General features: G+C 38.4%; 1 protein-coding gene across 2 annotated transcripts; it reads left to right on the plus strand.

Moving 5' to 3' along the window:
- Window positions 1–1392: 1392 nt before the first annotated feature.
- On the plus strand, window positions 1393–26978 carry Lk6 (MAPK interacting serine/threonine Lk6 kinase). 2 transcript variants are annotated; one of them, XM_089864707.1, is made up of 9 exons: window positions 1393–1552; window positions 16836–17007; window positions 17556–17738; window positions 18813–18910; window positions 19010–19324; window positions 19407–19499; window positions 19620–19723; window positions 20545–20844; window positions 22143–26978. In XM_089864707.1, the coding sequence occupies exons 1-9, from the start codon at window positions 1538–1540 to the stop codon at window positions 22483–22485; spliced, it is 1623 nt and encodes a 540-aa protein (XP_089720833.1). In that variant the 5' UTR covers window positions 1393–1537; the 3' UTR covers window positions 22486–26978. The 2 variants fall into 2 exon arrangements, with proteins under 2 accessions (XP_089720833.1, XP_089720834.1); XM_089864708.1 differs by lacking the exon at window positions 1393–1552 and adding an exon at window positions 12722–13169 and having other exon boundaries at window positions 16840–17007.
- The last annotated feature ends 846 nt before the right edge of the window (window positions 26979–27824 follow it).

Consider the following 27824-nt stretch of genomic DNA (forward strand, 5'->3'; position numbering starts at 1 on the left):
TCAGTCTTGTTGCTTTACTTACAGGGAAGGTTAAAAGGGTAAACATCGATTGTGTTGCTGTGTTTTGTTTGTCGTTGTTGTGAGCTGTGTTTTCCTCAAATTATTTATAACAAATTGCAATATTTAAGAAAAATATTTACAAAAGAAACATTCTGTGCGTTAATTTTAAAACAATTATTTTTATTTGTACAAAGTTTATTTACAAATACAAAACACTGCATCGCCGGATTACATCCACGCACACTTGGAAATTCGCGAGAACGCCGACGGAGAAATTAAATGTTGGAGGAGTGTATGTGGAGTGAAATAGGGTGGGCCCTTCCGCAGCTGTTTAAAAATCCCTGCATGCCTCTCGGTAGAAATATTTTAGTAGCTTAGTAACGTGTAATAGTAGTTCTTATAGCTATAACCAGGTGGCACCTAAAGCTTATGCCCAACCCAAACCCGGGGTACTATTTTTTACGCCAAGCATTGGAGAAACCCTGTAGAGTATGCTACTCCAGTATAAATTTCGCTTCTCCAAGATTAAATTGTGCATTTTACAAAAATATTTAGCTTAGTCAATGCCGACTCAATTTATAAATTCAGTCGGCATTGGCTTAGTAGCAGACAGTTTCATCAAATGACACTGTAGCAGACGACAAAGATATTGTCAGGTGCAGGCTGGGAAATAGCACACGTCCTCTGGTCCAAAACCAGTTTATTAATTGCTTGGACTAGTTTTTTAATTCAAGAAGTGGGGGTTACTGGTCCTCGGGACCAGTTTATTAATTGCAAATCTATTGGAGAGCAAAGGCTGGGACCAGTCCGGAGACCAGTTAATTATTTCAGACACTAGGGGGTCACTGGTCCAAAGGACTAGTTTAAAAAATATCCTTATTTCCCAGCCTGGTCAGGTGACTGATGTCTGCCCTACAACAGAGGTACGTAAGCTGGGATAAGACATAAAACCGGTTTGAATGACCTTAAGGATTGAAAGAGATGGAAATGGCGTATGTAAAAATAGGCTAAAATTAGATAACTTAATAGTATAAATTATTCTATTAACAAATCTACGTACAAACCAATTGCAAAAACCAATTTTTTAAAGCAAAGCTATGATTAAGCCTTTTTCTACTTGTTTTCCAAAGTAAGTACAGATTAAGTCGAGATGAAACTCTAAATGCAAGTAGAGGAAGAATAATACTTAATTTAAAATTGTATTTTAATAATCTGAATAATTTCAGCAAGAATACAGCGATAATTGTTTTAATTGTTTTATCTAATCCAACGGGTGTTTGCTCCTACTTGATCTAAAGTGACTCTGACTTTCCCGGGAAATAGATGATGCAAAGCTGTAAAGCTGTGACGAGAGGAAGGCAGCGAATCACGGTTCCCCTTGCGGCGTCTTGTCTAGGCGGTTCAGTTCAGTCTGTATTCGTTATTCAGTAACAACGGAGATACCGCCGACGTAGGAAGCCGCTGTGCCGAGCTAAGCTTGGCCGAATGAAAGAGAGACTCGAATGATGTGATAAAAAGATAAAAGGCTACAGAAAATATGATGCAAATAGAAGTAAGTTAAACTTTTTTTAACCCTAATTAATAACATGATTGACAATAGTGTAAAATATGTCTGTCACTCTTTAGGTTTCTGAAGGGGTTAAGTTATTAAGACCGTTAAGCCTTTGTTGTTAACAAAGGGATAGTCGTATCATAAATAATGCCGTAGATTTTTCCCAATTTTGAAAATAGACGCGTGACATGATAAAACACGTGATTTACTCACAGAATCACGCAATTTTCCGGTGTAATTCACCTGTTAGAAATTAATTTTACAGTTATTTTAATTAAGTCACGATGTAGAAAACGGATTTGTGTTGTGATACCTACTCATTAGTGGGCGGGAGCCGCGCGTTTTACGTTTTTAAAAATAGACCAATCGCAGCTTAAATTGGCACCGATCCACTATTGCATTTAGTAGGTTTAACAAAATAATATCCAAATCAATCACGGGCCAATTATACTTTAAATCGTCTGCTAGATAATTACCCCTTAAATGTGAAATTAAACCACGTCAATGGTGCAATGGGTCTATAGTTAAAATTTTACATTTAACTCGTGAGGAACCTTTTTAAAATTGGACGAAAGCCAAGGTCGCAATTTTTTTCCTTGTTTATCATGGAGCGTTTTTTTATTACGTCAGTGTCTAAGACGCAGACGCTACCTAGTTAAAGCATGTCCCATAAAAGCCCAGAATTTTCACTGTGTTTAAGCATATCGACCTTGAGTCCTTGACACTCATAATCGTTACTATAAATATATATATTATTATCAATATCATAAGTTTATAAGTGATATATTCCATAAGTATGACACAGTAATGCTAGGGACTTACAACTCGAGCTAGTTCGATTGCAGACACTGCAATGGGTGGTTAAAAGCTCCTATTTAGTCTGCATTACTAAGCCTTTGACAGCGCCTCACCAGGCCGCGTAGCTTTATCTCGAATCTATGCATAGCCCATTCGATCACGCGCATCACGACGCAAGCTGCTCGCGCTATAGAGAGCTTTCAGATGGGGGGGGGAGTAGTACGTTACACCCTCCCAAGTCTTACCACGGTTCTGGTAGCCATATTGAGTGGTCTCAGTTTCATTTCTGCTTTAAACCCACCTATAGAGCTATTTCAGAGGGGGTAATGGCTACGTCACCAATGCTATTTGCCCATAGAGAAAACCCTCGCAAAATGTCCGCCCTACACTCAAAGGCAGGCCCAATTTTCGTAGCAGACGAAATTTTTCCCCCACTGAAATAGCTCTATATGGCAGCGTAAATTACGTCCGAAACTCAGCCCCTACTCCAACTGAAAGCTCTCTATAGCAGCGTCCGCGAGCGCGAGCGCGGATCGAGTGGGCTATGCTTCATGACAAGCTTTCATTAACAAACTTATGGTGAACATATATCTTATAAACTTATGTTGTATTCAACCTTGACACTCATAATCATTATACTATATTTATTATTATCAATGTTAACACGCGTTCAATTCACGAGATTTTTCTGTCTCTTTCAATGCCACTTAAAGATACGAAACGGCCTCTAATTTCTGCATAGCCCTGAATATTTAATGAAGTTTTCCGGGCGTTCTATGCTATTTTAGTGTTTTTAGTTAAGTTGTGTGCTTGTGATATGATTTAATATAGTATATTTCGTTATCAGTACGGCGTAGGTCTAGGGTTAAACTTTTTGGGCGGGTTTGCCACGTTCGATTCGATTCGAGGCCAGGGGCTGTGAGGAGACGAAGTAGGAGGATGGGAGGGTGGGTTGGGTTGGGTGGATCGTTCTAGAATATTCCAAACTTCCCTTTCCGTGGTCCTTCCCCTTTTTGGCTTATTAATAGGTTTTGAACCTTTTGAAGTTGGAGAGATTGTAAAAGCTTTTATATATTTTTTGTTTACGTGTAGTTATTTTGTTATTTTCTATGAATTGGGTAGCAATAAGTTTCAAGTGTTGTAGGCCTAGGTCTATTTTTATGCTGTTATAAATAATTTGGGGATTTGTTTAATGGGATGGTGAAAAGGTAAATCGATAAGATAAGATATCCTGGAAATATCTATTAATTATTTAAAAATTTAAATTAGTTGGAGATTTCATAGGTAATTTTAAATTGCACCTCCCATAAATAAGCGTAACGTCTTGCCCTCTTGTTAATAATATTGCCGTTTCATGCTCCTTGTCCAATGAAATTTAGAGCGAGATTTGGATAATAAAAAAATTGCCCTAAATTTCCGATTTGTCGATTAATTTTGGCGTTTTTTCGATTAATTTTGGCGTTTTTTCGATTAATTTGGGCGTTTTTTCGATTAATTTGGGCGTTTTTTCGATTAATTTGGGCGTTTTTTCGATTAATTTGGGCGTTTTTTCGATTAATTTGGGCGTTTTTTCGATTAATTTGGGCGATTGTTCGATTAATTTGGGCGTTTTTTCGATTAATTTGGGCGTTTTTTCGATTAATTTGGGCGATTGTTCGATTAATTTGGGCGATTGTTCGATTAATTTGGGCGATTGTTCGATTAATTTGGGCGATTCGATTAATTTGGGCGATTCGATTAATTTGGGCGATTCGATTAATTTGGGCGATTGTTCGATTAATTTGGGCGATTGTTCGATTAATTTGGGCGATTGTTCGATTAATTTGGGCGTTTTTTTCGATTAATTTGGGCGTTTTTTTCGATTAATTTGGGCGTTTTTTTCGATTAATTTGGGCGTTTTTTCGATTAATTTGGGCGTTTTTTTCGATTAATTTGGGCGTTTTTTTTCGATTAATTTGGGCGTTTTTTTCGATTAATTTGGGCGTTTTTTCGATTAATTTTGGCGATTTCTCCTCCAAAGAGACAAATAGAGAACCATCGTTCTTGAAATTTTATCTCGTGAACCTCTCTCTGCCCTCTAATTGACTGTAGCTCCGTTTCATACGCAATGTTTCCTAATGAATTTGCTCTATCCATTAGTTAATGAAACCTTTTAAACTAACAGCCTAAAAACGTGTACTTCAACGTGTAGCGTGCTCGTTAATACCTTTGAACTTACAGACGTTAAGGCAGCCTAATTTGCAAAATTCCCGGGCAAGGAAATGTAGTTTAAAACGATTTAGAACAGAGCTTATGACAGCTGACGAAACTGTACAGTAATATTTTATCGCTATGACTCACTTTTTCGTCTATCTAAAATTCTATGGTTATGACTCGAGCCTGCCTAACTGAGCAATTTGTAAATAATGTCGAAAAACAGGTGATAATTGGAAACTATGATTATAACTTTCTCTTAACATACATTGCGTCATAACACAACTATGTTCAAAATTAAATTGCATAATCTTGCTGTTTATTTCGATTAAAACTTACATCGCAAAAATATTGAATGATAGCGGTTAGAAAAATAATTCCCGCCAAAAATTGAGACGTGGCCTTTTCACGCAAGCGCAGATGCGCGCGACGCACGTGTATCGCATCGCCTGATCATAGCGCTATATCATAAGTAAATTATAACTCTATAAGTTACCAGACCATAAACTATTTTACTCAATATCTTTTTATTAATATTGTAAACAGATAAAAATTATTGTATTTTCAAAATTTCTTAAGAAATTAATTAAGGTTTGTTTTCAATAGTATTATAGATGGGGTTTTCTAAATGCGCTGATAACGGCTGCGATATTCACGCATGCTCAGTAGACCTTAATTTCACGGAAGATGAGCTTGAAATAGGCCCCGCCCCCTACATAACACATCGTACAAGTACATCCCTTTAAATGCGTATCTGATTATTAACTAAACATGCTTGCATAAGTTCATAAGATATGTTTCATAAGTATGACACTACCTATACTTCGAAATGCTACTGGGTGTCTTACAGCTCGAGCTAGTTCGAGAATTGCAGACTACACTCGGTGGTTAATTAATTTTTCGGGACTTCCATCTAGCTCCTATTTAGTCTGCATTACTAAGCCTTTGACAGCAGCGCCTCGCAGCGTATGTCGCTTTACCTCGAATCTATGACCTACCTCAATCAATAACTTCAAAATTCCAAGCTCCAGTTGTAAGTTACCGGAGATTAACAAACTTATGGAAGGAGCGTACATATCTTAGGAACTTATGATGGGCGTTAATAGACTTATGTGACTGTCGCTATATTGATCCCTATTAACGAACTCCTTTGGACAAGCGAACGTGGCAGCAGAAAGCCGCTCTGTGCTTCTGGAATTTTCCATCCCGGCTTAGCTTTTCAGTTTTCACTATCGACTGCAAAGGCTTGAGACTCGGCTACTAGGCCTAGTCTCTCTCTATCCCCTATCTGTGGCGACAATTTTCACGCTTCAGTGAACACGGCGGCGTTATTTTGACCTTGAATTTTCGTAATAACGCCTATATCGAACACGCAAAATGACAACAATAATATTTGGTTTGATAAAATGGGTGGGTAGTTACCGATTTACACTTTTAGTTTCATACTATTTATTTATCGGGAAATAAACAATTTCTTTCTTTCTTTCTTTCTTGAGATGGAAGTACCTTTAATGGTAATAAATTTACCTGGCTACCTTTAGGGATCACCCCCCATAATCACTAGACCTAAAAATGAAGGGTTGTTATTTGGGGGTCAACACTAAAGGGAGGTTTGAAAACAGGGTTCATACAAACCTGGAAAAATCAGGGAAATAAATAGTTGACAAAAATCTCAGGGAAAACTCAGGGAAATTTAGAATTTTTAGTAAAATTCAGGGAAATCAGGGAAATTTGCGTCAAACAGGGGCCGAGTAATTAAGCAAAATGTTCGTGAACATACCCCCCTCAATAGGATTAACATTACACCCAACTTTGGAGGCTCATAACTCTCGTTGTACTAGAGATACGGGGATGTCCTTTTAGTATGTTATAGTCCTATTTGCCCCCCATCCAACCATCCTAAAAACGTAGGGCTACGACAAACAGGGGCTGAGTAATTAAGCAAAATGTTCATAAACATCCCCTCCATAGGATTAACATTACACCCAACTTTGGAGGCTCGTAACTCTGGTTATATTAGAGATACGGGGATGCCCTTCGAGTATGTTGTAGTCCTATTTGCCCCCCATCCAACCATCCTAAAAACATAGGGCTACGACAAACAGGGGCCGAGTAATTAAGCAAAATGTTCATAAACATCCCCTCCATTGGATTGACATTACAATATACTTTGGAGGCTCAAAACTCTGGTTATATTAGAGACATGGGAGGTCCTTTGATTATGTAATAGTCATATTTGCCCCCCCCCCTCCCCTCCTTCATTAACATTTGCTCCATATACGGGAAAAACCTTGTAAACTCAGGGAAGTATATGGGGAAAAACCTGGAAATCTCAGGGAAATCTGTTTTCCAAAAGTTGTATGAACCCTGGAAAATATAATTCATTTCCTGTCATCTGAAGTGTCGGATGGATTTTTCGACTAATTTGTAGTTTTCGTTATTGGGACTCTATTGCACTAACGTAAAAGTGGGTAGAAGTGTTTTCAGGCATTAATACGTTACCTCCGATTGAATAATCTCATATTTTGAACAATTTCGTCTGCTCATTTAAAATTACATGCCATCATAAGTTTATAAGTGATATGTTCCATAAGTATGACACTTCATATACTTCGTAATGCTACTGAGAGACTTACTGAGAAAGATGCGAGAATTGACTACTCGCGGTTTTGCAGTCCATTTTCCCATTTAGTCAGCATTACTAAGCGGCCTTTTTACAGATAGTGCTGATTTAATTAAGGGATTATCACTAAAACAGTCCAATCATGAAGGGTTAGGGTGTCCCTTGTGACAAAATGTCCGTCGAACATTTTGGACTCGGAATCACTCAAAGACCTACTGTACAGCGAACCTACTTGTTACAAGATTTTTTTTGAATTATTCCTTGGGACCAGCCATCCAATATTGTCCTAAAATAATAAACTGGTCCTTGGACTGGTCCCCACCATTGCTCTCCTATAGATTTGCAATTAATAAACCTGGTCCCGAGGACCAGTAACCCACACTTCTTGAATTTGAAAACGGGTCCAAGCAATTACTATACTGGTTTTGGACCAGAGGAAGTGTGCTATTTCCCAGACTGCTTGAAAGTCAGGGCCGGAAATAAGCACAGGACACTGGACAGTGTCCAATAAAGCTTTAAAATGTCCCATAATTTTTTTAAAAACCAAAGGGGGACACTGGACAGTTGACCAATAATTTATCCGAAGTGTTGATGGCTTAACTAAGAAGATGCGACACTATTTTTGCATACACCAATGGACAATGTCCTATAAATTTTCCCCAAGTCAAAGGGGCTAGGGTCCCTGGACACGTGTCCTTCCTATAATAAAGGCTTCTAAAGTTTGAAAACGATGTGTAAGCAGACTACGTTGATCAATTGTAGTGACTGGCGAGTCCCGAATTGCACTAAAGTTTCTTTGAAATTCCTATTGGTATATTGTCAACAAAATTCAGAATCTTGGCTTCCGTTTCGACCTAGATATCTTTACACGGCGCCGTCGACATTTCGTCGCCTAAGGCATGGAATTTAAATTAGGCTTAGTATGTATATGTGATTGGGTGACGTGACTAACTACTTCTTATTTCGTAGAAGTTTCAGTACACGTTGTTGCTAATAAATCCAAAACCCTGATTGTTGTCACCTTTGCACCGTGTAGCGAAACGATATTGAGAATAAGCCTAAAGAGAGAGTTGGAGTCTGACCTTGTAAATGTATTCGCTAGAAAATCGGGTTAGAAATTGTGTGGGGATACCTAAGATAGCTTGTGTTAGGCCTTTTATAAGTTAAAAAGTGGTTTAACTAGATTTTTCAAGGTCATTTAGGCCTAGAAAGCTTTTTCGTTTTTACCACTGCCCTAGGCCAAGGACTAGCCTGTTTTGATTTCTATAAATAAAAGTATTATAACCACAATAAGTGTAACACACGCTTTTAATGAAGGTGGTGTTTCAGAGGGAAACGTGATACATTATCAGATGCATATAATACTTACTTCTCTTAGAGGGAAGTGTACCACCACAAAGCTGGATGGGTAATTGCCCAATATCAGCTAAAATATTAGGAGCAAGGTTACTAAACTGAATCACATACGCCATGTAAATAGTTCCCCAATCATTACCATATCTATTAGCGAAGGCTTAACTAGTTGCCAAGGCGCATTCAAGCGCTTGTGCAGATTTTTGTCCCACGTCAAGACAATCAAGGTTTGTGGGTTGATTGCAGAGGATTTTTACGGGGTTGCCACAGTACCAGGAAAACTTAGAAAAGTAAGGGAATTTGAAAAAGGGTGTAAAAAGTCAGGGAAAAATCATTGAATTTGAAAATTGTTGTAAAAGTCAGGGATAATAAAGTTTAATTAACTACTAAATAGTAGTTTCAATTAAAAAACGGTGATAAAATTAGCATAATTGTAAGTACAAAGCTGATGATAAATAAGGAAATTTTAAAGGCTGCATTCTTTATTTTCTGTTAGTGTAAGTTTGAAAATTGGTCAGGGAAATTAGCTTAGATGGTCAGTGAAAACCTGCTGGAAAAGTCGGGGAATTTTGAAATGGCAACCCATAGAATTCACCCATCTGAAGTTTGATGAGCAAGGGAGAGCAAACCAAAATGGTGCCGTGAGCCCGGGAAGAATCATGTTGCATAACTAAAGTATTAATAGGATACAGAGTGTCACGCTTCTTCTATTATCCCCTTCTGACTGGTGCTAGGGAATAAAGCAGTTTACCATTACGGGATACTAATAGATGTTAAGGTTACTTATAGTAGGTAGTTGTAAGTGGGAACTTACCATGGTTGGTGGTGCCTCAATGCTTCGACATAATTCCATTACCGGTAGTGATTATTATTCTGACAGGAATTCCTTTTCATTTTTTTCTCTCTCGTTTATGCTGCTGATTGTTTTTATCTACATTTTTAATGATTTATTTTTCTGTTCTGTAATTTTGTATCCTTGGGTTATGTTGATAGGCTTAGTAGTTGTATTGGGATTTCCTTGTAATGTTTTCACGTATTCATTTAAGGGCTTGCTTTTTAGCAGAAGGGGATAATACTGAAGAAGGATATGACACTCTGTATCCTCTTAATGTTTTAGTTATGTAACGTGATTCTTCCCGGGATCATGGCACCATTTTTGTTTGCTCTCCCGTTCATCAAACTTATTTCAGATTGGTAACTATCGCATCGTGGTAGGGTGAATTCTATAGTTACTGCTTGGTATTTACTAAATCCTCTGCAATCAACTAACAAACCTTGATTGTCTAGACGTGGGACAAAAATTAAGATACAAGCGCATGCATGCGCCTTGGCAAATAGTTAAAGCTGATAGAGTAATGATGAGGGAACTATTTACATGGCGTAAGTGATTCGGTTTAGTAACCTTGCTTTAAATGTTGGGAGGAATCATGTTACAATTGTATAAATGCGCAACTCATCATGCGAATATCCTAAAATTTCCTCAACCATCTCATTTTCTATGTTTTATTGTCTATTCTATTTTTGTACCAAAATTATTCCAAGAACTGAAAAATACTACTGCACTTTCCCCGGTACTCGACGCACATGTGATAGTAAAACCATTTCCATTCTTCCCAATTAGTTGTCATTGACAACTTGTCAACCTTCCTTTCTTATCAGTAGCCCGGAGCCCAAGAAAACTTGCTAAAAGCATATTGAACAAATAGTCGTAGAGCCATAAACCAAAAAGCCCTCTTTTTCCCAGAATTCCTTCTCCTAGGCCTAAAGCAATTACTAGGCCACCCAAAAATCCGAACTTATTGTTAAAATTATCCGAAAGGAAGGAGTAGAAAGGTGCGTTAGAAAGGATCTCTCCGTCTTAACCAAAAGACTTAGAAATTTGCAGTTTTATACTTTGAAAAATAAATATTTTTTATCAGAACTTAGTTTTTTACTTCGCGGTTCACAACCTTTAACCTTGCCTTCAAGATTCGCTTTGTTTCAGTCCGGAACGACCGAATTAGTTTAGATTTTTCCAATAGCCATACTTAATTTAAACTTTTTGAACTTAACCGACAATCACCTCGGAGACATCTCGTTTTAACAATCGCCCCTCTTTGTGGTACACTTCTCTCGAAGAGAAGTATTATATACTTCTGATTTAAGTTATTTTTTTATTACGAATAGGGGTTGTGGGTTATCGTATGGTCGCGAAAGTGGTTTCGTTTGCCTCAATGCGGTCGTAAAAGTGGTTAAAGAGAGTTTGAATGCGGTCATAAAAGTGGTTCATGAACCTCAATGGGTCATAATATTGTTTTGCAGAGTAATTATTGGGTTATAAGTGTGTTAAGACTGCCTCCAACGAGTAATTTTATCACAAACAAACAAGAACCACTGCTAGTTAAACCTTCAACCAATTTTGCCCTGTTACTAAATGTGAGGTTTTATATTATCAGCAGGGATAGATTTAATTATAGAAGTAGGAATAGAGAACAGAGTAATATCTGGGCGCGCGTCAAAGTCCCGGACCCCCTTCCCTGGGCCGGGGGGGGGGTATGAAAGTAGAGGTGGGTGATCATAGCGACAGAGGTAAAAAAGGAATTACGTATTGTTAGCCGTCCCCGTCAGCAACGTCATCAAAACGTAGTTTAAGTGAGCAGCCAATAAGATAATTTAAACTTTTCGGTACGTGTTGGAGGGAGAGTACGCTCTATACTGAGTGGTCTATGAGTCGGATTGAAGTAAATACTAAACGTTGTACTCCATTCCTACTTCTAAAATTAAATCTATCCCTGAATATAATTATGATCTTACGATGTTTGTTTTTATCAAAATGTCCTTAGAGTCTCTGTTATCGTTTAAACTTTCGGCATGCTGTTAAATGTTTTCGTTTTCCTTTATTCCAAAGATAAGCATTTTAATTGCGCAACAACGGAGGTTTAATCGGTTATGGCTCCTAGTTGATTAGGATTAGTATCACGCCATTTTGATAAAAAGGGGTAAATAATAGATTATTTTTAAGGACTAAGTTGTTGTTGAGGGTCTGGTTAAACATGTGACTTGACGACGTCATAAACCCGTTCAGTTCTCTGCCAATCACCTTGTTGGAAATATTCTTAAGATTATTTTTATGGAGATTTTTAGGGGTTTTCCGGAATATGCTTGGGTGTAGTTTTCCATAAGCCAATTATAAGTTGATGTATAAACACTTTAATTCCAAAGGGTTTTGTTGTTGAAGGCATTTCGAAGTTTTATTTGAAGTTTCTTTCTAATTTTAGTACGTTTATATGATTGTGTCGAGACTCGACAACAATGAGATGCATTTTGCAGCTTACATCAAGAACTGATTTAAGTTTCTTCGATGTGTCAGTTTATTACATATTCGTTTTTGGTCCGCCATTTTTAAAGATGAAGGTCAAAAAGCCATAAAACCAGTCTGTAGGATATAGGGAAGCAGTGTACTGAATTTTATTGAACTCGGTTGAAACGCGCCGAAGTTATACCACAAAGAAGGTTTAGGTTACATTTCTAGCCGCCATTTTTAAAGATGGCGGCAAATCGGAACCCAAAAGCCATAATGCCCGTCCATAGAATACAGGGAAACCACTGTACTAAATATTTAAGATATCTGTTTAAATGCACGGACGTTAATCCATAAAGAAAGCTGCTTTACATTTCTGTTCGCCATTTTTAAAGATGGCGGAGGATTGGAAAAATATTTCTTAGCATATGCCTACCACGTAAGAGTAACGTCTCTACAAAATTTCAGCCTTCTAGATAAAGCGATTTAGTCTGGGTGTTGATTATCACTCAGTCAGTGAGGACTTAGACTTATTAGGTGTTATTTACTTATGGTACAACATTTTTAGGCTTATTGTAGGCCTAATACTTTCATTTCGATATTTTTCTGTCGCTGGGGAAAAAGTAAAAAGTAAAAATGCACTTTAATCCCAACCATAGCCCACTCGATCTGACGCTCGCAAACGCAAGATAGTCTGCTATGACTAATTTAAAAAAAGCGTCTGCTTATCAGAATTTTTCACCTGTCCTATATCAGCTTTTACTTAAGCCTAATTTCTGGGAAACAAACATTGTGCATGGATTCCCGCCTTATTTTAAAAAAAGGATGTACGATCATAGCGCTATCTATGGGGGAAAATTGGCGGGAATTCGGGCGTAGTATTGCTTGTCTGCCAGCCTGCCTGGCTCGAGAACGGAACGGAACGGGAACGGGCAGTGTCGGTTTCGGCTTTGGCCACCCCGTACTCGCGTTTTTTTACTTCCCAGCATTTGGGATTAGTATTAAAATGCTTCCCCATGGATTACACCGAATAGTCATTTAGATTTTTAATTTCAAGCTTTTCAGTATTTTCCGTCAATCGGTATTCGATAAAAACGGTTGATCGCTTCGCGAATTAACGGAGAAGTCGAATTTCCGTCTCTTCTCTCTAACCCTAACCCCTTATGCCTTGGCTTCTACTAATTCAATCGCGCTGGGAATCGCAGCTGTCCGTCAATTTCATCGCGGCTCTAAGCCTTGGTCTCCAGTTTTCCAACAACCGACCCGTCCGTTCTCGCTCCAAATAAAATTAATTTCATTGGTTTTTTCACACTTATTGGTACGAATTACCGTCAAATTGGCCACCGTTTTCAAGCCTCAGTCGTTGGCAAGTCATTTTTAAACTTAATTATTAGGCCTACCGTCTTACGTTGCTAAGCCTAACTAACCCGAACCCCGAAGTACGTTGCCAATCCAATCCTGTTTCCATACCAACCAAAACTACAGTGTTATTTAGAAATATTTACATTATTGTGTAACTCCGCGCAATATTGAGTATTATGCATTTTCCAATTGATATTGAAAGGTAGACTAATATCTGGGGTAAAATGTTTATGTCGTAAGATAGATAAAATAAAAAACGAAACGAAAAACACTGAAATCTTTTTTATCACTGGGATTTTTTTAAAAGCCTTAGTATTTTATTACGAAATTGCGTTATAATTTTTTTTTATGGTGGAGTGATGATATATTATCTGATGACATGATTTGTATCATTCAAGTGATAGTGTTATGTACGTAACGTAATATCATAAGTAACATAATGCGGTATAAGTATGACGATTTCATTTAGTAATGAAGTAGATAATACCATATTAGATATCTTGACTTGGTTTTTATGTGGTTTTTGGAAATTTTTAGTCCAATATTTATCTAAACGAGGGTCACATGGTACCAACCATAAGTTTATAACATATATTCCCTAAGTATGACACTACTTACGCTTCTTAATGCTATAGGCTTACTTAGAGCTAGTTCAAGAATGACGCGAGAATTGGCTACACTGAGCACTCGGTTTTGTAGTCCATTTTCCTAAGCCTTTGACAGCGCCTCACCAGGCGTCGTTTTAAGATAATCTATGACGTTTCATCTATGTCACTTAATGACAAGCTCCAGTTTGTAACCAGTGACAAACTTATGGAACATAACTTATGAATAGATAGGGTAGAAACCTTAGCTGCTATGCCCTTCAACTGTCCTTTTGATATTGAACTCTTAATAGTTTCCGCAAAGTTGCAAAATATTAGTAAATTCAACATTCTCACTGTTGTCCCTTCAACCTAGTCTTGACCATTATCGAGTAATTTAAACTCTGCACCATGGATAAAGAATGAATGCGCACGCTATAGGATAGGCAACTCCCTATCTCCGACGACAGCTTAATCTGTATATACTCTGTTACAACATCGGTTGTCAGCACGCGCAAAGCTAAGTCTCTATGTAACGTAGCTTTTTACGTGCTGTCAAGAGACAAAAAACTTCAGGATGATCTTCAGGGTTTAAAATATCCGCGAGTTTTTTAGCTGGAGTGCATGCACGGACCTCTAGGCCTTAGTTTCAAATACGTGTGAAATTGCCAACAGCCTACTACACCTATTTGAAACTAAGCCCTAGAGGTCCGTGCACTCGAGCTAAAAAAACTCGCGGATATTTTAAATCCTGAAGATCCTGAAGTTTTTTGTCTCTTGACAGCACGTACAAAGCTACGTTACATAGAGAAATATATTTGCGCGTGCTCACAACCGATGCTGGAACAGAGTATACACAGAATAAGCTGTCGTTCGAGATAGGGAGTTGCCTATCCTATAGCGTCGTGAAAACAAATTTCAAGCTCAGGCGCATTCTTTATCCATGTCTGCACCATAGTCCCTTCAAAGACTGCAGTAGCAACCAAACCAACTTACTTAACCTAATAGGGACTTGGCAATTCGGGCTTAACTCCGCCCCCAGCGCCATTATGGTATGATTTTTTAACGGAATGAAAGCTATATAAGCCCCTCCTCCTGGTATGTTTTTTAGCACTAGTGGAAGGTAGCCTGACGTTGCATGACGTAGTACTGCCAAGTCACTATAGAGTGCTGTCAGTTGTGACGTCAGATCCAAGGTTAAACGTCACGAGTCTGCCTTTAGCAATGGGCGGCCATGACAGTTACCGTTTTTTCCTTATGGGAAAATAGCATGGGTGACGTCACACCGGCGTTTCTGACAGCACTCTATATGAATACGATTTATGGGTGGGGGGGGAGTTTGATAAGGCCCAGGTTGCCAAAGCTTATACCCCCAGTTGGTGGTCAAGAACGGGGATTATCCCCTCAAATGTTAAGTACGAAAATTACACGGACATCATTTTACACATACATATCCTATTGACATAGCAGCGTTTTAGTATAACACTTGCTTATTTATTTCGGAATGCATGTACCGCTAGCTAACCTAGTGTAAATGTATTTAACATTTTTCGTATAATACCGGCGCTGCGTTGTGGGTTGGGAAGTTTTGCCGCTGATGCTGCTGGTTCCTGTGTAGTTTCAACTTTCAAGGCAAATAAAATTGCGGTACTAAGTACTAACTAACCCTGAGTGTTAATTTAGGGTTACTAGAGGACATTGTTATATATTTATTAGTTGTAGGCTACAAGGTTAACGTAACAGTCTGATTAGTATAGTAAATATGTTAGAGATTAGTAGAAGAAGCAACGTATAGTTTGAAAGCCATTGTGGAAGTTTTTATTAGATGTAGCATAGAGTAGTGGCACTACATGTCAATTTCTCATAGAACATAACGTACCCCAAGGCAGGGAGGTGTCATTACTCTATATTGGTGCAAGTAACTGTTTATAGCGAATGTCAGCTACTTTTGGTGTCCCTAAAATGCTTGCTGGCTAATCAGGGACCAATCAGAACTCATCTGTGAGGTTGGAGCAAGCTAAAACATAGACTTTGCAAGGCTTAGCGGGCAGTGGTCCTGGACAATTGTCCACTTAAAAATTAGCTGGAAAAGTTTAAAAATTAAATGCTTGGGTGGTCTACTGGCCTTGTGGGTCCAGTGGATCGCCCCAATTGTCCACTTTGAATCAGGTGGACTTGTTTAAAAATTAAATGTTTGTCTGGTCTTACTGGCCTTGTGGGTCCCGTGGATCGCCCCTACAAGTTCACTTTCTTCCGGAACTAGCTCCGAGTTTAGCTTGGCGAAAGCTAGTGGGCGGGATTTATAAGTACACTTATGTAGATCCCGCCCACAAATGCTTCCTGCCTTCGCCCAGAAAAAACTGGAGTTCGTAAGGGAAGTCAACTTGTAGGGGATCCAATGGACCCGCGCTTTGCTGTAACCACTTTAAGTGGTTATTGTCCAGTCTTTTATCAAAAGTGATTGGACTTTATGGGCCTCGTGTCCAGTTTAAAAAAATCCTTATTTCTTAGCATCTAGTGGTATTTGTTGAAACTAAATCCCAGCCGAGACTTGCTTTAGTTTATGAAAGTGACCAAATAACATGTATGTTATTTCAAAGCGAGTAACTGCTGTCGTTTAGTTCAGATAAATGCCACTAGATGCTCCCATAGTCGAGGGGTGGAGTTTACTTAGCAAAGACTAGTTTTGGTTCCGACCCTCGACATTAACGCGTTCTGATTGGTTCCTCCCTACCTTTGGGATGTGCGCATTGTGCATCTAGAAGATTAGCCAGCATGTTAGGGGCATCACTGGAGCCGACATTAGCTTTTTCACTTGGCTATAGATAGTTTAAACACAAGGAGAATTCATAACATTTACACCGGAAGTCCGGGCTACCTGGAGGACACAAAGCAGACGGGTTGTGTCCTCCTGGTAGCCCGGCTTCCCAGTGTAAATGCTATGAAGCCTCCATGTGTGTAAACTATCTATTAAATGTGTGAAATAAGATAGTCATGTAGACATGAAGGTGTACCTGAATATTATTGGGTCTTCTGAAATAATTTTGCAATAGTTTAATTGTTTCTGCGCAAATTGTTTTGCGAATGTAGGAAGTTCGTCTGGGAGCAAATAGGATTATTAACAGCAGCTGCGCAGTAGACATGCCGGGGAAAAGCTGCAAACCCGTGAGGATGAGCAGCGAAAGCCCCGATGATTCGCCAATCTTAATGTGCGACTCCCCTGTTGGAACTCCTATGAGCTGTCAAGACATCTTAATACCAGGTAAACACGCACGCTTATTATTACTATTATTATAACATGGTAGCTTTAAAGTACAGGGTTCGTACTCAACCTGAGTAAGTCAGGGATGCGATTTAGGAAATGTGGGAAAATGTCAGGGATTTAAAAGGTTTTTTCCCATAAAAGTCAGGGATATGTCAGGGATTCCGTTTGGTATATTGAACTATGATTGCTTCAAGCAATGGTAAATATGGGCTGCAGGCTCTGGTAAACACGCCCTTAAAATGGTCAGGGATATTGGCAAAATTTCGTCAGGGAAAAGTCAGGGAAACCCTGTCAAAGAAAAAAAACTATGCCTTAAAAGAATGGCCTTTCTTCTAAATATATTAGGGACAGTATTAAAATAAATGATCTCTTATTACAAAATAATTAGCATTTAATTAGTCTTAAAAAGGCTGTCTTCTGTCTCGACCATGTTTAGAGGCGTCTGCTAGCCAGAACCCTCGCAGGATTGGTTCAACTTCAACCAGTCGCGTAGAGTTAAGAGATTAACGTATTTTACAAAGGGAGTTTACATTTTTTTGGTGTAGATTACGTGGATGACCAAATGCTAGTCGAATTAGAGAACGGATTGTGTAACAATGATAGAAGGGATTTGGTTAACGAGTTATCGAAGGAAGAAAAAGAAAAACAACAGGCGGAGCAGCAACAACGACGCAGGCGCAGAAAGAAGAAGAGAACTGGATCCAGTTGCGTCGCGGAAAATTTCTCAGGTAATTCAAACTTCAACTACTACCTACTTGACCTTCTTACCTTGGAATATGATCAATATCTGATCTTCGTTTAATTTGTTCGCGATGCTGCAAAGGCTTAAAGGGATGTACAATGCGTTAAGTAGGGGGGCGTGTCAAGAACTATATTTTGAAGTCGTAACACTTTTTCTTGGAGTAGTGATTGGGCTATGTCACGTGACTAAATTGAAATAATAAATGGAAATATTTGTCGTTATAAGTGAATCTCATCATTATCTGAATATACTTTATTCGCGATGCCGAACAAGGCTTAAGATACCTCCTAACGTATGACGCGATGTACAGTTTCGTGCCTGATTCTTATTGGTTAATGTTTTCGCTAAGAATTGACATATAGTGTGAGGAATAGTTTTACAAGTAAATCGCTTCATTATCTGAATATAATTTATTCGCGATGCCGAACAAGGCTTAAGATACCTCTAACGTATGCTGCGATGTGCAGTTTCGTGCCTGATTCTTATTGGTTAGTGTTTTCGCTAAGAATTGACATATGTTTTGAGGAATAGTTGCTGTACAAGTAAATCGCGCTTCACAACCTCAATACGCATTATTCGCGATGCTGCAAAGGCTTAAGGTACCTCTAACGTATGACGCAATGTACAGTTTCGTGCATGATTCTTATTGGTTAATTAATGTTTTCTCTAAGAATTGACATATGTTTTGAGGAATAGTTGTTGTACAAGTAAATCGCGCTTCATAACCTCAATACACATTATTCGCGATGCCGCAAAGGCTTAAGAAGCGAGATAAATATTATTAGCACACTACGCGATGTACAGTTTCGTGCCTCATTCTTGAATAATAGGTTTGCTAAGAATTGACGTTTGGTGTGAGGAATAGTTGTTGTACAAGTAAATCGCGCTTCATAACCTCAATGCACTTTATTCGCGATGCCGCAAAGGCTTAAGAAGCGAGATAAATACTTCATACGACGTGGTGTACAGATTCAGACCCGATTCATTTATGATTAATATTTTTACTAAGCTTTACATTCAAACATCGTCAATAGAGGATATGTTTATATTTGTTTTTCAGACCTTTACAACCTAACTGGAGAATTTTTAGGTGAAGGAGCGTACGCTTCGGTTCAAACATGCGTGAACCAGTTCACTGGCAAAGAGTACGCCGTTAAGGTACGCGTCATACTTAACCTCTTCTCCAATGACACCCTTAAGAAATACAAATCTTGTTGCCGAAGGAGGTTCTAGTTTTTTTGACCGTGGTCATTTCAGATCATTCAAAAAGAACCTGGTCATAGTAGGTCCAGGGTTTTTCGAGAAGTGGAAACATTCCATCATTGCGAGGGCCACCATAACATCATCCAGCTAATTGAGTTCATCGAAGAGCAAGATAGATTCTACTTGGTCTTTGAGAAGGTGAACGGAGGTCCCTTGTTGGCTCACATTCAAAAACGAGTTCATTTCACGGAGAATGAAGCCAGTCAAATAGTTCGAGACATTGCCAACGCTCTCAAGTTCCTCCATCAGAAGGGCATTGCTCATCGAGATCTGAAACCGGAAAATATTTTGTGCCACAGTCAAGATCAAGTAAGTCCCGTTGGACAAGTAGCTTACTACGTTCACTTTCTTCCGTAACGCGATAAATTGAGGAGAAATGATGTAATTTCAGGTATGTCCGGTGAAGATTTGTGATTTTGACTTGGGTAGTGGTGTGATTTTCAGCAGCACCACCCCTGTCAGTACACCTGAACTTTTAACACCTGTAAGTTTGCTTTTCCGATGATAAAATGTTTTTAATACATTTTTGCCAAACTTGATGCAGTAATTACGTGTTTAGTTTAGTTTTCTTTCATTTAATTGAATATTAAACTTTCTAATCAAGGTTGGTTCAGCGGAATTCATGGCACCTGAAGTAGTTGAAGCTTTTACTGGTGAAGCTTCTACGTACGATAAGCGTTGTGATCTGTGGAGTCTTGGGGTTATAATGTAAGTTTGCTTGAAAATTATTTACGGTTTACCGAGTATTCCTTAATTTAGACGTAGGCCTATAACGTCGGGAAAGGCCCCGTAACGTCGCGAACGACCCCCCGTAACGTCGCGAACGACCCCCCGTAACGTCGCGAACGACCCCCCGTAACGTCGCGAACGACCCCCCGTAACGTCGCGAACGACCCCCCGTAACGTCGCGAACGACCCCCCGTAACGTCTCGAACGACCCCGTAACGTCGCGAACGACCCCGTAACGTCGCGAACGACCCCGTAACGTCGCGAACGACCCCGTAACGTCGCGAACGGCCCCCCCGTAACGTCGCGAACGGCCCCCCGTAACGTCGCGAACGGCCCCCCGTAACGTCGCGAACGGCCCCCCGTAACGTCGCGAACGGCCCCCCCCGTAACGTCGCGAACGGCCCCCCCCGTAACGTCGCGAACGGCCCCCCCGTAACGTCGCGAACGGCCCCCCCGTAACGTCGCGAACGGCCCCCCGTAACGTCGCGAACGGCCCCCCCGTAACGTCGCGAACGGCCCCCCCGTAACGTCGCGAACGGCCCCCCCGTAACGTCGCGAACGGCCCCCCCGTAACGTCGCGAACGGCCCCCCCGTAACGTCGCGAACGGCCCCCCCGTAACGTCGCGAACGGCCCCCCCGTAACGTCGCGAACGGCCCCCCCGTAACGTCGCGAACGGCCCCCCCGTAACGTCGCGAACGACCCCCCCGTAACGTCGCGAACGGCCCCGTAACGTCCTATAATTCAAGGAAGAAATATTCTAGTTGCCTTTAAGGTCTTTTCTTCTTTTTTGTGGGTGCAGGTACATCTTGCTTTGCGGATACCCTCCTTTCTACGGTCGTTGCGGTAGCGATTGCGGCTGGGAGAGAGGGGAGTTCTGCCAGGCGTGTCAGGACATGCTGTTCACTTGTATCCAAGAAGGCGCTTACGATTTTCCCGATCGCGAATGGGAATTCATCAGCCACGAAGCCAAAGACCTGATCAGTCATCTGTTGGTGAAAGAGGCCAGTCAAAGATACACCGCCAGTATGGTACTCGCCCATCCTTGGGTGGCCCATGGTGGCCCTACAACTCCTCTTGATACACCCAGTATCATTCGCAGGTAAGATAGACAGATACCCTTCCTTAACCATTAGCCATCATCATCTTCCTCGCACCATAAAGAAGGTATTGGCGGGTGGGTAAAATGGGTTGAAATACGTCATGGGCAAGTGACTACGGAAAGGCATGGTTCATTTAATTTTGAAAACTAGCCTACTACTTCGGGGAATTGACGCTGTAATCTCGCGAAAAACAAGGACTTGGTCCAGTTACACTCCATGTGGAGTCTTTGTATCTTGGCGTCATTTGGTCACTGGTGCCTGTGACGGATTTTAAATATCTTTTACCCAACCTGCTGATGTCGTCTTTGCAATCCCTTGAAATATTTGGATGTTGTGTTGGGCGGCCATTACTTACCTCTCTCTATCAGTTTAAACCCGCGAATTCAAACCTGAATGAATATGCTGGTTGTAGTTTAATTGCAGCTTGTCTTTTAATATTTTATATGTTAGCAACCATAAGTAATGTGGCTTTAGGTAGTAGTAGTAGTAATGATGATATTGGTGGTATTATTATTATTAGTAGTAATGATGATATCGATGGTATTATTATTATTTGTAGTAGGAATGATATCGATGGTATTATTATTATTAGTAGTAGGAATGATATCGATGGTATTATTATTATTAGTAGTAGTAGGAATGATATCGATGGTATTATTATTATTATTATTAGTAGTAGTAGGAATGATATCGATGGTATTATTATTATTAGTAGTAGGAATGATATCGATGGTATTATTATTATTAGTAGTAGGAATGATATCGATGGTATTATTATTATTAGTAGTAGGAATGATATCGATGGTATTATTATTATTATTAGTAGTAGGAATGATATCGATGGTATTATTATTATTATTAGTAGTAGGAATGATATCGATGGTATTATTATTATTAGTAGTAGTAGGAATAATATCGGTGGTATTTTTTTTTAGTAGTAGTAGGAATAATATCGGTGGTATTTTTTTTTAGTAGTAGTAGGAATAATATCGGTGGTATTATTATTATTAGTAGTAGTAGGAATAATATCGGTGGTATTATTATTATTAGTAGTAGTAGGAATAATATCGGTGGTATTGTTATTATTAGTAGTAGTAGTAGTAGTAGGAATAATATCGGTGGTATTATTATTATTATTATTATTAGTATTAGTATTAGTAGAATGAATGAAATTACATTTTTAACACTGAAACCTTCATCTGTTCTAAAACCCTCCGCTTCCTTCACTCGCTGCACAAGTATCTGTATCAATGCGCAAAATATGAAACGTGCCATTATTATTTTTCTCGCGAATCAGGAACAATAGTGCCAAAGACTTGGCAGCTTTCGCGGAGAATGCCAATGCCATGAAACGGTTATTTCTCCATCAAATGGCCTTCAGTATGATCGCCACTCGAGCCTTGAACCGTTATATCGAAGATTCGGCTCCGCTGGACATTACGGGTCCTCAGTCGAGCGGAGATAACAACCACAGCAATAGTAGCATTCTTCCCCCAACTCCTCTATCGTGCAGTCCAGTCACGCCCCCTAGTATCTTTGGCCTTTCACCACCGGGGGAATCCAAGCTTGCCCAACGGAGAATTAAGAGTTTGAGTCTCAAGCTGGAAACCAAAAACGCACAACGTATTTCGTTAGGGTAGTCCGTCGCCCCCCAAACCAATCCCCTTAACCCCTCTAAATAAAAAACACTCGGATTTAATTAAGCTCCTCCCCCTTTTCCACAGATTCCGGTTGTCATTTGTTAATATTTTTTGTTGTTTAAAGGGCGTGGCTTTAAGTTAAAGCCTCGGTGCGATTATTGTCCGTTTCGTTGATTCATAGCCAATAGACTGAAATGTAGAGAGAATTTTAAAACTAATTATTATATAATGAATTACCCTCTGTATCTCCGTCTAATGCCTGTTACTCAGTGGTACGACTGTAAATTCGTATTCGTTAATTAGGCATTGTTTAAAGCTACAAATACGAGGTGTTGCCGTTTAAATCAGACGTAAACTAAGGGAGTTTGCTGGTTTTGATGTTGTCGTACAAATTTTTGCGGTCTATTTTTTGGTAACTTAAGTTTTGCGCTAAGATGTGGTTAAGTTACAAAGGCTTAAGCCTTTTGTTTTTATCTGAATGAAGTTCGGTCTAATTTGTACTTTTCAAATTTCCACTCGTGAGGTTTTTTTTTCTGTTAATTCCTGGTGATAAATTGGCAAAGGCTTAATAGGCACAGCTTAAGCCTTGTTTTTAAAGTGGCAAAGGGTCCAAGTTGGAAACTTTAGTCCTAACTTAAGCCTTTGTTATAAATTGGCAAAGGCCCATGTTGGAAACTTTAGTCAACTCCTAACTTAAGCCTTTGTTATAGCTTTTCAAAGGCCTAAGTTGGAAACTTTAGTCAACTCCTAACTTAAGCCTTTGTTATAGCTTTTCAAAGGCCTAAGCTGGAAACTTTAGTCCTAACTTAAGCCTTTGTTATAACTTTTCAAAGGCCTAAGCTGGAAACTTTAGTCCTAACTCAAGCCTTGGTTACAGCTTTTCAAAGGCCTAAGTTAGGAAACTTTAACTTAAGCCTTTGTAATTAAGTGGCCAAGGCTTGAGTCGGAAAACTTTAGGCATAATTTAAGCCTTTGGTTGCTTAAGCCTCGGAAACTTTACGTAAAAGGCCTGAGTTGGAAACTTTAGTCCTAACTTAAGCCTTTGTGATAAAGTGGCCAAGGCTTAAGTCAGGAAACTTTAGCCATAAGTTTAAGCCCTAGTTTCCTTAAGCCTTGGAAACTTTTCGTAGCTTTGAACAATATCTAATTCGTACCCGTACTTGCCCAGCCACCTTTTTTTTTTAACGATATTTAAATCGTTAAAGGTTATCGTTACAATAATTCCGCATTCAACTTTCGATAATATACACAACTTTTTTAGATTATTTAATAAAATAAAGGAAACATCGCAGCATATTTCTTTCTTTGATTTTTTTTAATAATAATTTACTTTAAATTAAACTTTTCCGTAGAAAAAAAAACCAAAATGAAGTAAAAAAAATAAAAAGTAAGAGTTTATGTTAAAAAACGTGCAAAATACAAAAAAAAAAAAAAAAACACAAAAAAATTGGGTATTAGCAATAATTTTAGTTGAATTTTTTTATTTAATATTAATATTAACGGAAAAGTTTTTTATATTCCTAGTTTTTAAACAAAAAAAAAAGATTATCAAAGGTTGGATGCGATTGTTTTTTATAAGTAGTATCGTTCGATGCTACATTTCATCATCAAATTCCAAATTATTTTTTTTTATCCCGGTACCGAAGTTCTTACGTTAATTAAATCAAATTAAGATTAAAAACATGAATTTTCTTTTAATATTAATTTTTTTTTAAACCGTTCGCTTAAATTTTCTCTATCTCTCTCTTTCGACTTCCCTTTCTACGTATTACTTTTTTTACAACGAAACAAATGAAGATTTTCTACTTGTAATTTCAATACAAAAAGCATCTCTAGATATAAATTACACGTTTCCTCATTTTCTTTTATACATTATATTTTAAAAAAACAACAAACAAACAAACAAAACTTCGTTTAAATTTCATCTTTTAAAAAAAAAATAAAAAAAAAATCGTCAAAATTGCGCGTATTTAAGCCTTGGCTATAAAAAAACAATTTCACTACATTAGTGATTTAATTATGGATATATAAATGCCAAGCCCCCGATTCTTTACTTTTTTGTTTTAAAAACAAACAAACATCGTTTTTTGGAAGTTAAAAGTCTTCCGAAAAGTTTGGTTTAAGAGTGATTGACACTAACGACAAAATTTCAATTAAAGGCCCTGAGTTTTAAGTTCCTGGTTTGAAAGGGTTTGAATCGTAGTTGGGGAATCGTCTGCAATGAAGGGTTTGCTTAATCTTATGACATTTGTTTTAAGCCTTGCATTGATAAAGTCCAGGCTTATTCCCTATCGCCGGAACTAAGGCTTATCCCGGGATTTGTGGAGAGGAGTAACGGTCAAGAGATTCGTCTGTCGTCTGCTACACTAAATCTCTTTGGGTCTGTGTAACAGACAGACGAATCATGGAGGGAAGTAATGGGAAGAAATTAGTCTGTCGTCTGCTACACTAAACGTTTTGGGATTGGGACTGTGTAGCAGACAGATGAATCGTGGGGATGAGTAACTGGAAGAAATTCGTCTGCCGTCTGCTACGCTAAATCTGTTTAGGTTTGTGTAGCAGACGACAGACGAATTTCTTCCCTCCACGAATCTGGGGATAAGCCTAATTTCCGGCGATAGTGATTAAGGTGGATTGTAACAAATGTTTTTCAAAAGTTTTCAAATCCCTTCAACTGATGGAATGTTAAAATTTTTGCTGATGTAATTTAACAATCTCGAAATTTTCGGTTTTGGTTTTTTTGTCGTCAATGAAAAAACTTCGAAATTTTAGGCCTATGAAAGTGTTGTAATGAAATCGTGTAATTAGATGAAGTTTATTGTGTAACAGAGGAAAAAATTCTCCTTGAATAATTTCGAACATTTCAAGTGAGCACCAACACAGACTATATTTTTCCCCGTAAAGGCACTGACAACAGAGTGAAATAAGGCAGGGTCAACCACGTGGGAGAGATGCTCTTTCGGTCGGTTGCAGTACAAAAATACAACTTCCATAGCTTAAAGATTCAAAACGTCTTCCCCTGTTGCCAGTACCTTTATTAGGGACACAAATTTAATTAAACGAATCGTAGGTAACCAATTGGTTAATCTTGTAGCAGACGACATTTTAATTTAAGGAAATCGAACTTCGTAGCAGACGGCAGGCATATTTTTCAAACTCGGTTACTAAAAACTTATGTCCATTCCCGAGTAGTTCAAATTTAACGGACTATTTTTAATCAGAATCGTAGGAAACTACATGTTGCAACTTGTAGCAGACATGTTTTTCCCGCGGGTCGTTTTCGTTTCTTTGTAATTTATACAAATAGAACTTCGTAGCAGGCGACAAATATCACCCATTCACTAACTAAAAACTTATGTCCCTTCCCGATCCCGAATCCTGATCGGTTTAAATTTAACGAACTATTTTTAATGAGAATCATAGGAAAATACATGTTGCAACTTAATTGTAGCAGACGTGTTTTTCCAGTTTTTTAATTTAAATAAATAGAACTTCGTAGCAGACGACAAATATCACCCATTCACTAACTAAAAACTTATGTCCCTTCCCGAATTCCGAGCGATTTAAATTTAACGAACTATTTTTAATCAGAAATCAGAATCACAGCAAACCACATTGCACCTTTTAGCAGACGACATATTTCTCATTTCTCGAGAAATTTTTTTTTTTTTTTTTTTTTGAAAAATCGAGATAATTTTAATTACATCAGCGATTAGGGGCCTTTAATAGTGAATACTATGTATTTACACGAATACGAATTAGGTGCCATCCTTTGATAAAAAAAATTTGAAAGGTTGTGAGCCTGCTAAATTAAACGTGCCTTGAAACTGAAAGATTTGAGGCCAGGGAAATTAAAAAAAAAAAAAATATTCCAATTAAAAAAAAAAAAAAAAAAAAAAAAAAAGCGAAATTAAAAATTTTCTAAAATAAATTTCTTTCCGCTTTTTGCTCAATCGGTTGGTTTGACTTATTACTAATCTGAAAAAATTAAAAACACTACTAACGTACGCTTTCTTTTAATTATTAAAATTAAAAAAAAATCTAGTCTATTTTAATTGGATAAATTAATAATTAATTAAAAACTATTTCTAGCCTTTAAAAAAAATAAATTACTTTTTATTTTAAATTAAATTAAATTAACTTTACTTTCTTTTAAGGTTTGTTCGTTAGGACATTCCTTTTAAAAGGGTTAAAAATGAACCAACCACGACTCTCAAAAAAGTGGTTAATTTACGTTAGCGGAAAAAATGACTCGTAATTGTTAACAGATGGAAGCAATTAAAAACGCAAAAAAAAATGTCATCCAAGTACAAAACAGGTTAATTAATTGCCAATGTGTACAGAAAAAACTTGAACATGTGAATGGAAAAAAGTAAATAAAATATGAAGCAAGAAGCAAAATCTACACTAATCAAGTTTTTTGCCATCCATATAAACAGTGCAGTGTATGAATGAATTGAATAAAAATACATTGAGTGAAAGTAGACTCAAAATTTCGTCTTGTTTATTTGATTTTTATTAGGAATGTGTAGAGCTAATTGGAATCATTGTGTTCCATTAAATACCCCATGTTAATATCTATGCGGGCTTTGTGGGCGGGGCTCGAGTACTATAGAGCTGTTTAAATTCGTAGGGAAAGGAGTTTTTGAGGAGGAGTTTCGCCAGTACCCGCCGTGGTGCCTTATTGTGCGCGAAGTTTAGAATTGGAGGGTGAAAATCGGGTCCGTTTATTGGCAGGCACAACTGTGACTCCTCCCCCTTCAACTGATATATTCGTATCTGTCACGCCTCTTAATTCTGACGTCTTCCAACTGTGATTTCATTGGTTGGTAGCAACGATAGATCATACGCGAGGGCAATGCTAGACGCATCGCGATAAATTATTTGCGATTTACAATTCGTCATGCATAACGATTAGTTTAGCTCTTCCCACAAAATCCGCTGAGATACGTTGAGAAAATGGCAAGTACACAATGATTACTATTAGCTGTATGTATTCTTGACGATCTTGAAATGGAATGGAACAACGCGAAGACATGGATATTTCGAGGGTCAAACGATGTTGGTTTAAAAATTGGATAAGCAAAAGTGGTACCCCTAACATGCTGTCTATTCTTCTACAGACTAATTTTACCTTTACAAAGGTAGGAACCACCAGAAGTCGTCCACGAGGGCTAAGCTCAGCACCTCAACCCTAAAGACTGTGGTGAAGAGTCCTTCTGGTAATTGACATTGGAGGTGAAGTATTCTTATTGTAATTGACCTTGGAGGTGAAGTATTCTTATTGTAATTGACATTGGAGGTGAAGTATTCTTATTGTAATTGACATTGGAGGTGAA

The sequence above is a fragment of the Phalangium opilio genome, unplaced genomic scaffold (genome assembly GCF_054372755.1).
Source record: "Phalangium opilio isolate 3A_F unplaced genomic scaffold, DU_Popi_V2 ptg000013l_1, whole genome shotgun sequence".
NCBI lineage: Eukaryota > Metazoa > Arthropoda > Arachnida > Opiliones > Phalangiidae > Phalangium > Phalangium opilio.